The sequence below is a fragment of the Rosa rugosa genome, chromosome 1 (genome assembly GCF_958449725.1).
Source record: "Rosa rugosa chromosome 1, drRosRugo1.1, whole genome shotgun sequence".
NCBI classification, from domain to species: domain Eukaryota; kingdom Viridiplantae; phylum Streptophyta; class Magnoliopsida; order Rosales; family Rosaceae; genus Rosa; species Rosa rugosa.
The window spans coordinates 57,791,034-57,803,335 of NC_084820.1; the positions used below are offsets into that span (position 1 = coordinate 57,791,034).

Genomic DNA, 12,302 nt, shown 5'->3' on the forward strand with positions numbered 1-12,302 from the left:
AAAAATCTACACATAGTTAGAAGATTGTCACCTTCTGCTTGATTTGACTTGGGTTCTGCTCAGATCTTGATGGCCCTAAAATAACTTTAGTACCATCCTTAACAAAAGTTTAGGTGTTTAGATGCCCATCATGTATTGCCTTCCGATCATACTGCCACGGACGTCCTAACAAAAGGTGACAAGCATTCATGGGAGCTACATCGCACCACTGTGAGTCTTGGTACTTGGTCGTAATAGACAAAGACACCAAACATCTCTGGTTGACAATAACATCATTTCCTTTCTTAAACTAAGACAACTTGTAAGATTTGGGTCTCCTCTCAGTTATCAAATATAACTTATCCACCATATGTTGAGCAACAATATTCTCACAACTCCCACTATCAATAATAACACTACATACCTTGCCATTTGCAGTATACTTGGTGTGAAAGATGTCGTGTCGGAGCCACTCAGAGTCATCATCAACCTTCGTTGTGTTCATTGCTCACCGAATAACTAGCGAGTTCCCATGATCACTCCATCTTATTTCCTCTGCATCTTGGTCCTCATATTCATCATAAGTGGGCAGGTCGTCCAAGCCCACGCTACTGCCCTAATTCTTCCACCAAACTCACAATCCTCCGGTTGGGACAATCTGATGCAATGTTCCCTAAGCCTGAGCACTTGAAGAACTTCACATTTTTGCCCTTGTTGCCCTCCCGGGCTTATGTCTTATGCTCAGCTTGATTCTTTATTGGCTTACATCTATTAGAGTCTATAACAGGTGTGGTCTTGGGAGTACTTGCTGAGATTGCTTTTCTTGGCTCAAAGATTAACTAATTCTTTGAGAATTTGCAAAATTGATGGGGGATAGGTCCTAAAACATAGGCCTTCATAGTCGAAACTAACCGGTTCCACACTTTCGTCCGACTTACACTACGGAGCACAGTGATGAAAAGGGCCCACGTCTCCTCCCCGTCAAAACCCTTACCGTCTTGGCATGAGATTTTGATGCAAGTGAAACGTTGATAAACGTCTCTCTCTCCCCGTCAGAACTCTTACCTCCTTGGTGTCGAGTTTCGATGCGATTGATACGTTTTGCAAGTTATTGAATCATCATCTTGATTTCTCCATGTCGTTGCTATAACGACCCTCCATTTGAAAACATCCCTGATCTAGCCTACTTCGAGCCATGGAATCCACCACACTCTCACCAGAGCTCTAATTAATACCAAATTGATGGGAAAAAGGTATCGAACACAGGCCTCCAACATTCAATCAACAGATATATACCAGCAATAAGGAGTAGCAAACTCATAAAATAGGGCAAATCCATACCGCAAATAAACTAATTTTATTCATAAACTATATGCTATCTGACAACAATTACAATATCTGTATATATAGGGGTCACACTGACCAAGTAGATTTAAACTAAATTGGAAAGATAATCAAAAGTAAATCCTATTAACGTGAGAACCGAAGGCTCTAGTTAGCTTTAGAGAGAGAGAGAGAGAGAGTAAATGAGACACGAGAAGTATAGTGGTTCGTCTCCCACCTTAGCGGAAGACTACGTCCATTTGAATGTTTAACTATGTGTGTTGGGCCTTGCGGCCCAAGGGGATTACATGAGGATGTAATGGAGTGCATTCTAAGTGGGAGGAGGGGTCAATTTTATAGGTAAGAGAGCCCCTCTCCTTTACATTTTCTTCTATGTGGGACTAAATAAAGTCCTTATTATAGTGTAGAAAGTATGTTGTGAAGGCATATTAGAAAGGCCGGGAAGGTTGCTTTCCGACGAGGTTTTGGCCGCTTCCGACTACCACGGGATAGGTTGGATGTCGAGCTACGGAATGCATGTCACGGTTGGGCTCCACCATGACTTGTGAGTCCCCTAAGATGGTGTTACTTATTCTTGGTGAGATAGCAAACTAGCTTGCTAGTAGAGGTATCTACAAATCCTAAATTAGAATGCAATAAGATGCCCTAAAAATGTCTAGAGAATGAATTATCAACGATTACAAATCTATAATCAAATGACAAATGATGCATTTGATATTGCCACATATGCTCTTGCATCATCTGCCTTCTTCTACTATTAGCTTTTCAATTTAACTGCTTACTTCTCTGCATGTTCCTTACCCAAAATTCATGCATAAACCTTTCTGTGTCTAGATTAGTATTTTCCTGAAACATTAATTTGCAGTTCTCGTTACCATCTTTCTCACTTGGATTGCCAGCCTACTACGTTATTACTTCATTTAAGTCATCTTCGATCACGTTATGACGGTCTTAGGTAATTTGCTATAATTCTATTATGTAGTAAATCTTTCCCTTTACAAAGGGGGTAAGGTTATGTTATGTTAATATTTCTCATACATCAACTCAAGGGCGGAGCCACATTGGGGCACGGTGGGTCCCGTGCCCCAGTAAAATTTAAGTATAAAACTTTGCTGGTTTCATAATAGCAACGGTAGCTGTCTTGCTACAGTGGTAGAGGCTTTCCTCCATGTGAACTTGGTCTCAGGTTCGAGCTATGTTACCAACAATGCACTTTTTTTTTGTAACAGTAATACTATTCTTTATTCTCAACAAAAAACCATTAACACTATTCTTTTTTATGATTTTAAATTTCAAAGATAAATCATATTTTCATTATGAAATATTGTCCAAAATTTAAAAACTATAAGTTTGATTAATAAAATTTTATTTCCGTTATATTTCCTTAATTTTATTATAATTTTTATTTTTATTAAAATTTTGATATTTTTAAGTTTCGATTTTTTTTTTAAAAAACTTTCGAGTGCCTCACTTGAGATCAATTTCTGGCTCTACCACTGCATCAACTATTTTTACCACTTTGAAGACTCATGTGGTAACTAAGAATATTTACCACTTTAAGGACTCATGTTACTACTTTGAGGACTAACATTACTATTTTGAGGACCCATTTTAACACTTTAAGACAATTGCATGCATGTCATATGTTAAAACATTGTAGAATTTCCCCTACAAAGGTTGTCTATACAGTAATTGATATTCCAAGTTTCATTTGGATTTTTAAATGGATTTATTATAATTCTACATTTTATTGATATTACACAAGTATACTTCAAATTAAGTAAGAGACTTTTATAGACCAAAAATAAAAAGTAAAAGATTTTTCATTATGATCTTGATATTATTATAAGAATCTAATTACTAGTGAAAATGACCCAATGTGAGAGAGAGAGAGGCTTCGATGAAAAATAAGGTAACGAAGGCTTTTATTCAACTCATCCTCCAATAGTGATAGTCTAGATTAGTTTATGAATAAAGTCACTTATGATTTTGATTAAGTTGTCATTTGCCAACCCGAACCATTTTCTAACTCGAGAAGAGAAAAATTTTGGCCAAGAATTGTTCACTAGTCAAACAAAGCTAGACATTATAAAAAGTAGAATTTCACTTTAACTAAAATTAGATCATGAGCATTGAAATGGTACTTCGACTCAACTCGACCCGACTCATATACAACCCGATTTAGCTGTTACTTGAACTCCCTATCGCACACATTAGCGGATGCACAAGTTAATATTGAGTTAGCTTCAATATCAAGTTATGTCAAGAACAAAAAAAAAAAACTTTATCTCGGAAGTCCCAATGATCTTGTAATTCAAATCAATCATTTTAAAATTTCCTACAAATCCATATTTAGACTTTCTCGTACAACTATATCGTGTCATTTCTACATTCATTAGAGCTAGAATCTAAAATCTATAGGATGCAATCATACCAGCAATAATATCATACCAGTAATAATGCACCAGATCCTATCAGAACTCCGAAATTAAGTTTGTTTGAGCGAGAGCAGTATTAGAATGGGTGACCTCCGGAAAAGTCACGGTGGTGCAGCCTTTATCAAAAGAAAGAAATAAAATAAAATAATCTAAAATCGATAGCCCAAGTTGCCGAAATGGAGCTTTGGGGTACCCGACCCCAACCCAAATGTATATAGCCGTCTCTCACTGTCTCTTACTCACATTTTGAGTTTGCAGAGTGTGAAAATGCTATCTACACTCCAACCTCCGCGCTCACTCTCTCACTTCCGCACTAAACCCCTCCTCCTCCTCCGCCGCCACACCTCCCTTAAACCCCTCTCCTCCTTATCCTCACAGCCCGTCACCCACTCCACCCTCACAGACCAATCCAAATCCCAAATCCTCTCCACCCGCGACTCCCTCCTCTCCCGCCAAATCACCGCCGCCGAGCTCGCCGAGTATTTCCTCGCCCGCCTCCGCCGCACCGAGCCCCACCTCCGCTCCTTCCTCCACGTCTCCGACGCCGTCCTCGCCCAGGCCCGCGACCTCGACGACAAGCTTCGCCGGAATGAGGAGGTGGGACCCCTGGCCGGGGTCCTTGTGGCGGTGAAGGATAACATATGTACGGCGGAGATGCCGTCCACGGCGGGTTCCAGGGTTTTGGAGGGCTATACGCCGCCGTATGATGCCACCGCCGTCAGGAAGATTAAGGAGCTGGGTGGGATTGTGGTGGGCAAGACTAATTTGGATGAGTTTGGGATGGGTAGCACCACCGAAGGCTCCGCGTTTCAGGTTTTGGATCTTCTGGGTCAACTTTGTTTTATCAATTTACTTGTGGGTTCTGTGAAAGTTTCGTTCTTTTAATTCAATTCAAATGAAAACTTAGATGGAATAAATGAAAATGTAGTTGAATATTTGAACAAGCTAGTGTTAGTGTTTCATGGACATTTTTGAATTTGAGTTGCCCCTTTTCTTGTGAGGTATTGAAAAGCTTTCGTGGGCTGCGTAGTTTTCATTCCTTTTGTTAAGCTGGATGGAAAGGAAAATGTAGGATTTCTTTTTGGAGTAAGCACTGAAAATGTGGTTCAATAGAGGTGAAGTTGGTTTAGTGATTTATGTGAAATGTAGAGTGTGAGTGACTCTTTTTCTTGTGGGTACTGAAAGAGCTTGGTTTTGTTGAGACTTGAAGAAAATGGGGTAGGGGAAGTTTGTTCTTTATGTTTGCCACTGGTAACTGGAGTTGGTTTACTCAGGTGGTACATCTGTTGGTTCATTAGGTGACTGCAAACCCATGGGACACGACACGGGTGCCAGGAGGGTCATCAGGAGGTTCGGCTGCAGCTGTATCTGCTAGGCAGAGTATGGTATCATTGGGAAGTGATACTGGTGGAAGTGTGAGGCAGCCAGCATCGTTTTGTGGTGTTGTTGGGTTGAAGCCCACGTATGGGCGTGTATCGAGGTTTGGACTTATGGCATATGCATCATCTCTTGATGTTATTGGCTGCTTTGGAACATCTGTTGCTGATGCTGGGATTCTTCTTCATGCAATTTCTGGTCATGATAGACTTGATGCTACCAGCAGCAAGCGTGTAAGTGTTTTTAGAAGTATGATCCTATTTCAAATCTTTTGCAAACTTGATTGGCACAAATCATGATCTGATTCCATACCATAGTATTGCAATAACTTGGAAAAATGTGCTTCCACATTTTTATACTCGAGAAACCTCCAAGGAAAACAAAAATGTCCTAGGCTCTAACAGTACCATGATTACCAATTTTGACTTCACTATGCATAATCTTAGCAGTATAAGCCAACCTTATCTAGTCATTATTCATCCTGAGGGCGAACTCTGCAAAATTTATCTAAACAAAATTGTTGGTTTGTACTTTGAATGTAGAGACTAAACACCACTTTTCTAGATATGTTTTGCTTGACATGCATTTTATTTTCTCTTTCAGGAGGTTCCCGACCTTGCATCTCAATTTGTTTCCATTAGTTTGCTAGAGTCTAAACCTCTGAAAGGACTAAAAATTGGTCTGATCCGTGAAACTCTCGATGATGGTGTTGATATTGGAGTAACTTCTGCAATTCGTACTGCTGCACTGCATCTTGAAGAATTAGGATGCTCCGTAACAGAGGTCTACCTTCTATTATTAGTTTTTCATTTTAACTGCTTTACTTCTCTGTTCCTAACCCAAAGTTTCATGTATACCCCTTTGGTGTATTGATTAGTATCTTCTTGAACCATTAACATGCAGGTCTCATTACCATCTTTCTCACTTGGATTGCCAGCCTACTATGTTATTGCTTCATCCGAGTCATCTTCAAACTTATCGCGTTATGACGGTCTCAGGTAAAATTGCTAAAATTTGTGTCTGTAGTATATTTTTCCCTCTGCAAAGGTTGTGTGTAAAAGGACTTGTTAATAGTTTTCATCTGGGAATTTAAAAGTTTGATTTTATTTCTACATTATTTTGATTTTACACAAGTCTACTTTCATTTCAAGTAAAAGACTTTATCGACCAAAAGAAAAAAGCACTTGACTTTTTGATTTATGATGCCCATGTGATATTCAGCTACTAATCAACTAGTTGAAAGGACCCAAGTGTCTGTGAGAGACAGTTGTTTGTATAGAAGCTTGTTTAGATTTGGGAGAACAAAGATTTGCATGTTCTGAAACCTCCCCATTAGATGGTATATTAGCATGATCCATTATCTTTGTATCAATATCCAGGTATGGAAACCAAGTTGCTGCTGATGAGCTGAACTCGCAATACATGGACTCCCGCGCCAAGGGATTTGGTTCTGAGGTACTCTATATATTAGCTAGTCAACACTATTGGGTTTTAAAATTTCAATTCATGGCCAGCATTTCCTCAGTGCTCTTGGTGTAGTTAAAACCTGGACTTAGGACTTTGAAGTTATAATTAGACTTATACAAGCTAGTGTCCTAGTGACCTGATTTAATGCTTTTGCTATTCCAGGTCAAAAGGAGAATTCTAACCGGAACATATGCCCTTTCAGCTGGTTATTATGATGCATATTATAAACGCGCCCAGCAGGTATGTCGACCATGCTAAAAAATTTTGTTTAATAGAAAGTGGGTTAGTGCTGCATTAATTTTTGCCTGCTGACAATATAAAATCGAAGAAACCAAAAAGAATCCATTAGCATTCCAAAAAGAAATTTTGCCATTTATCTTAGGGCTCACCTGACAAGGATCTTGTATTCTAAATTTTTTTCATGAATGTTTCTTGGCTTAGTTTTTTGGTCTTCATTGGTTTCTGGAATTTAGAATAACGCATTAAGCAAACTAAATTTTTTTCATGAATGTTTCTTGGCTTAGTTTTTGGTCTTCATTGGTTTCTGGAATTTAGAATAACGCATTAAGCAAAGCCAATTTAGTAGTTCATTCTTTCAGGGCCAGAACGTATAAGTAGTTCATTCTTGATTACTGCACTGAGATGGTGCTGCTCTAAAAGGTTTTCCTATGCTTTATTCTGATGGAGAAGGAATTAATGATTATGATAGTGTTTTAGGTGAGGACGATAATTCGGAAAAGCTTCAAGGCGGTACTGGACGAACATGACATCTTAATCTCACCTGCTGCTCCATCTGCTGCGTATAAGATTGGTATGCTAACCTCTGGCATGCATGGTTTTCTACTTTGCTTAACGTTACATAATTTTCAGTAAATCACCCATTTGCTTGTATCTTTCCAGGTGAAAAGAAAAATGATCCGTTAGCAATGTATGCAGGCGACATAATGACGGTGAGCCTCTTGAGTACCCCAATTCTGAATTTCTGTTTGTGCTATGCTTGTTTGTATGTACTGGGAGTTCTATGATGGTTGAATACCTATTATTACTTAATTAGATATGTAGAAAACAAACTGTGTTTTTCTTGTTCATCAATACTCAATTCAACTCATCTAAGCATAAATAGTCGTAAATTTAGCTTTCTTGTCCATCATTCTAATGCTAGAACAGGTATTTGCATATGTACTGTATTCTAATATGTAGGACAACGGTTCAGATTTCTTGTTCCAACGCAATTTTTTTTTTTTTTTTGTGGGAGTTAATAATGCCTTTAATTATTTTGACTAGTGTGATTATGGTTGCTGTAGTGTCAAGTTGTCAACTATGTCTGGCTAGTATGTACATTCATTTATATTCAATTGCAGTCATGCATTTCTAAGACATACACTTCAACTGCTTCTACATTTCCTACCTGTGACCCCCAACTTCTGTTGGCTTTGAACAAAGAGTAGATAGTTAAACTTCGCACTGTTATTTGGTGTTGTTCTAGTAAAAACTTTAAACTGGTCAACTGTCCATGATCTCATCCCGGGGATCCAGTGAACACGCAGTCTATCGCTTGTATCTCCCTATAACATGCACGCTAATTCTTTTCCGAAAACCTTATTGCCCATCAATGGTAAGATGACTAAACAGCTCTGACCTGTTTCCTCTTAATTCTATATACAGGTTAATGTTAACTTGGCAGGTCTACCTGCATTGGTTCTGCCATGTGGATTTGCCGAAGGGGGGTCAGCAGGCCTTCCGGTTGGTCTTCAAATGATTGGTGCAGCATTCGATGAGGTACTGCACTTTTCACCTACAGCACTGCAACATGTCAATTTTGTATTGAGACTTACTATTCAACCCGACCTTGGTTTTTTCCGGTTATTATTTAGTGAAAATGGATTAAGCTTAGTACTCAGATAAATAAATTCAAACACTCCTATCTATTTTGCAGGAAAAGTTGCTTAGAGTGGGTCACATCTTTGAGCAGACCCTTCAAAATTGCAGATTTGTACCTCCATTGATAGCAGATGAGGATGTACCATGCTAGCTACCAGAATTGATGGTTGGATGTGCTGATTGAAAAGATGATTTTGAATCAATGTAATCTATCATAAACAATTAGTTCAGTTAGATTTGAGCAAATCAGATTACAAATTTGTTTCCACTCTCCGATTCGAACCTGAGAAGGTGCCTTAAGTCAACGAACTATTCGAGGATTGGATAGAGGCAGTGCAATATAATGTTTAACTTCTATAAATTACGAGCTGTTTATCTTGCCTAAATTTTGTTATGAGTGTGTTTCCATTGTCGCCAGTCGCCACCATTACCTGATTCTCCCAAAGAAAATAGTGAACTGTTCGAATCAAAGTCGAAAAGCTTCAATTTCACTAGTTGATGAAAAATAAAAATAAAGACAATGTGGTTCTTTGACTCAGTTTCTTTAATTTTAATTTTCCTGAAAATGAGAATTTTTACGAGAAAAGTTTACCGCTTTACGGCGGTAAAGATAACAGTGACGTGACGGTTGTTAGTTAAAGAATTCCACTATCCCAGGAGAGAAGCATCAAAAGATCCGCCAGCTTAACTTGGTACCCCCAGCGCACGTTAGCAGTAGCCACCTAGAACCTTTATAACATAAGAAAAACCCAACCGGGACCTCATCTTCCTAATATACTTGTTCATATTTACCCAAAAAAGAAAATTATTTTTCCTTTAAAAAAAAAAAAATCCAGTAATTCACCTCACCTCCGTCAACCACTCTGTTCCCGTCTCCGATCACTCGGTGAGTACCCAGAACCTTAATTCCATTTTTATTTCTCGTATTTTTTTTTTTCCGGTCAAGATTCGAGCTTTATGGTTTTTCTTGAATATGTGTAACTGGGCATGTTGGATTGGATCATTGGATTGGATTGGATTAGGGATTTGCATTTTTATCAATCTGGATTGTGTTGTTTTGTTAAGGGAGATTAATAGAGAAAGGTTGACCCTTTTGCTGAATTTTGATGTGGGTTTGTGTTTATGAATTGATATGAATTTTGTTTGTTTTGTTATTCTGTGATTGCTTGCTGATGAAGCTGATGGATTTATATGTTCAGCTCTGTTAGATTAGTGTTCAGAGGTATATGAGTTTAGGTTGATCATTGCTGATCATGATCAAGTTTTGAGCTTTTATATTATGGAAACAGTTAGTTTACTGATTAATTCTCTATTTCATGTCATAATGGGTGGGAAGAGATTGATTTCTGAGATAGAGAAAACTCTGCTCGACTGTTTTTCGAAGCTTTTAAGGCTTGTTTTTGCCTGACAATAAATACAACCTACTTTTTTTGTTGAATTCAGAGTAGTTGGGTTCTGTCTTTGTCATATGGAGAAGGTTGATTACTTTGAATGAAGGTATCTGATGATTGGTGGTATATATTGTTTGGTTAGGTTACAGCCTTGGGGGGCATAGGCCGAGAAGAAGTGATCAGGTAGCATGGATGAGGAATTTTTTAGAGAGAATGGGAAGGGAATTGCAGCTCCATCTTTGGTTGATCTGTGCGTTCATGTGGCGATAGATAATATAAGGTACCTTGGGGATGTTGGCGAAACGGATTTCGATTTTCTTGAGCAAATCTTGCCACATTGTACAAAAGACCAGTTGATGCATATCGAGAAGAGTACAAAAGTAAGTTGTTTAAATGTTGTTTTTCTCGAAATGTTTTTACTATGCTCTAGCAATTGTTCTGATATGTTTGTTGAGTTGTTATTTGTAGGGTAGGGATTTGAGTCCAGTAACTGATAAGTTGTGGAAGAAATTCTATGAGAAGGATTTTGGTATTGACAGGACTAATGTGGTGATCGAAAGGATGAGGAAAAAGAAAGTCAATTTCAGATGGTTGCAATTGTATCAGGTGGGTTTTTCTTCATTCTGGCCAGCCAAATTTGTTTCTTTTAGTTTCCCTAAAACAATGCTAATTTGTAGATCTATTCAATGATTCTATGAGAAATTTGTATAATTATCTAACTGGGTGGTTACTTTCAGGCCAAATTGAGGGAAGTGGATGAGGCTGAAAATGAAGCAGCTGACCGGTTGAAGAATTCATATAAAAAAGAAGATGCACGTATGTTTCCCTCATCATATTCTAGCAAAGCAAGGAACATTATGTTAATTTGTTGAAATACTTACTCTCTAGCTTTGTAATTCATAATTTTTAGGTTCAAAGGCTGGTGTAGTGGTAGTGTTATTGCACTGTTGCTCTTACCTGAAGTGATCCAAAAGAAAAAAAGAAAAAAGAAAAAAAAAAAAGACTTATGAACTATTCATATTTTGTAGGGAAACAAAGTCGCCAAGTTCGTATCTGTGAAAAGGTTCCACCGTCAAGCAATAAAAGAGGTTGGGGTGGAGGAGGTAGGTTTTCTGACCTCTTAGTTGGATCTTGATCTATCATCTTATTGATTTTATCCAAATCTGCCCGTCAAAGACTAATACATTAAATAGGATACAGAATGATTGTTTTTCCTTGCTGTGGTTCTGGTTAATTTTTGCAGGCAACTACAATGTTTCCAACACAAAGAGCAACTTGCTGAAGAAAGCAAAATTAGACTATCTTAAAAGGTAATATAATTTTCTGTAATGAAGCATGGTGCGTCATGCCCATATGACTCGTGTACTGATATTCTTCCCTCCAATTTGCAGTTCATTTTCCTATTTGTGTATATCACATATAGTCTTATACAAACTAATATGGCACACAACATGTTTTTACTTTTAGGTATCATTCCTTTGTAACTGGGGTCAAGGCTCTGATTAGGATATTTTCTATTCAGTAAACATGAGATTTAGAAAAAAAATGAACTCCTTTACATAAAACTTGGCCTCATTTACCATAAAATGATACCCAAAACATATTGCATCAAAAAAGGTCTCGATACTTGGGCAATTATTAAAGTGTTCAGATGATTTTCTTGAAGCCTTTGTATGCTCAATCACAGATTCTGGTTTTACATTCGTGGTTTAACCTTTTTTGGCTCTTCCATTTGAGCAGTCCTGAGGTGAGAAATGCTGCTGTTATGAAGAGAACAGCGTTCCAGAGGAGGTAAACTTACTTCTTTCTATTTAGGCATTTTAACGAAGTTACATCCCCTCTCATATTATCTGCCTTGTATTTACACAGTGCCCCTCCCATGAAGAAGTCAAATGGGTTTTCTGGGAACCAACTGGGTTCCTCTTCTAATCAGAGCAAGCCCATTGAGAGGACATTCAAGCCAAAGAAGATGCCATTCTAAATGTTCTTGTATGTGTAGAGGGAGAAGTGTCGGACCGAATGCTCAATTGAGCTCTGCAACGCATCGTTGATTGAAGCACCCATTTCCAGAAAATCTTGGTGGTGGCCTCAAATTCTTGGCCTTGGGGACATTCTGGCTGTCCTCAGTTGTACTATTACTCCTCAATAATGATCATTTTTGTTCATTTGTTTCTTTTTCTTTGGGTCATCTTCCTTTCGTAGTATTATCGCTCAACAGTATCAATAACAATGTTAAGCTGATTCTTTGTCTTCATACTCATCTTTAAATTTCAGCATATCCCATTGTTCAGCCAAAATTAAATTAAAACAGATTGTGACGACAATCCCTTGATTCTGTTTGTTGGCACTTGAAAATGTGGGGGAAAAATGGTGACAACCAATCCCATAAGACTATGAGAGTAGATTTCCGGTGGCTGAGCCCTCC

The 12,302-nt window shown here is 38.2% G+C and overlaps 2 protein-coding genes across 2 annotated transcripts; both read left to right on the top strand.

Annotated features, from left to right (window-relative positions):
- Positions 1 to 3,992: 3,992 nt before the first annotated feature.
- Positions 3,993 to 8,883, top strand: LOC133725657 (glutamyl-tRNA(Gln) amidotransferase subunit A, chloroplastic/mitochondrial). The gene is made up of 10 exons (XM_062152996.1): positions 3,993 to 4,574; positions 5,060 to 5,371; positions 5,742 to 5,921; positions 6,042 to 6,136; positions 6,518 to 6,593; positions 6,768 to 6,845; positions 7,323 to 7,416; positions 7,506 to 7,555; positions 8,271 to 8,384; positions 8,542 to 8,883. The coding sequence occupies exons 1-10, from the start codon at positions 4,029 to 4,031 to the stop codon at positions 8,635 to 8,637; spliced, it is 1,641 nt and encodes a 546-aa protein (XP_062008980.1). The 5' UTR covers positions 3,993 to 4,028; the 3' UTR covers positions 8,638 to 8,883.
- A 332-nt stretch (positions 8,884 to 9,215) lies between these two features.
- LOC133725659 (elongin-A-like) lies at positions 9,216 to 12,131 on the top strand. Its single transcript, XM_062152997.1, has 8 exons — positions 9,216 to 9,372; positions 10,020 to 10,257; positions 10,346 to 10,483; positions 10,615 to 10,693; positions 10,906 to 10,980; positions 11,121 to 11,187; positions 11,618 to 11,668; positions 11,747 to 12,131. Exons 2-8 carry the CDS (start codon positions 10,066 to 10,068, stop codon positions 11,856 to 11,858), a joined length of 714 nt encoding a protein of 237 aa, XP_062008981.1. The 5' UTR covers positions 9,216 to 9,372; positions 10,020 to 10,065; the 3' UTR covers positions 11,859 to 12,131.
- Positions 12,132 to 12,302: the final 171 nt, after the last annotated feature.

Excerpts from the sequence above, each read along its gene's own strand:
- LOC133725657 (XM_062152996.1), top strand. The coding sequence starts at position 4,029 with ATGCTATCTACACTCCAACCTCCGCGCTCACTCTCTCACTTCCGCACT. Across the intron at positions 5,372-5,741 it reads ATGCTACCAGCAGCAAGCGT|GAGGTTCCCGACCTTGCATC; the intron begins GTAAGTGTTTTT and ends TTTCTCTTTCAG. Across the intron at positions 6,594-6,767 it reads CCAAGGGATTTGGTTCTGAG|GTCAAAAGGAGAATTCTAAC; the intron begins GTACTCTATATA and ends TTGCTATTCCAG.
- LOC133725659 (XM_062152997.1), top strand. The coding sequence starts at position 10,066 with ATGGATGAGGAATTTTTTAGAGAGAATGGGAAGGGAATTGCAGCTCCA. Across the intron at positions 10,694-10,905 it reads ATATAAAAAAGAAGATGCAC|GGAAACAAAGTCGCCAAGTT; the intron begins GTATGTTTCCCT and ends CATATTTTGTAG. Across the intron at positions 10,981-11,120 it reads AAGAGGTTGGGGTGGAGGAG|GCAACTACAATGTTTCCAAC; the intron begins GTAGGTTTTCTG and ends TAATTTTTGCAG.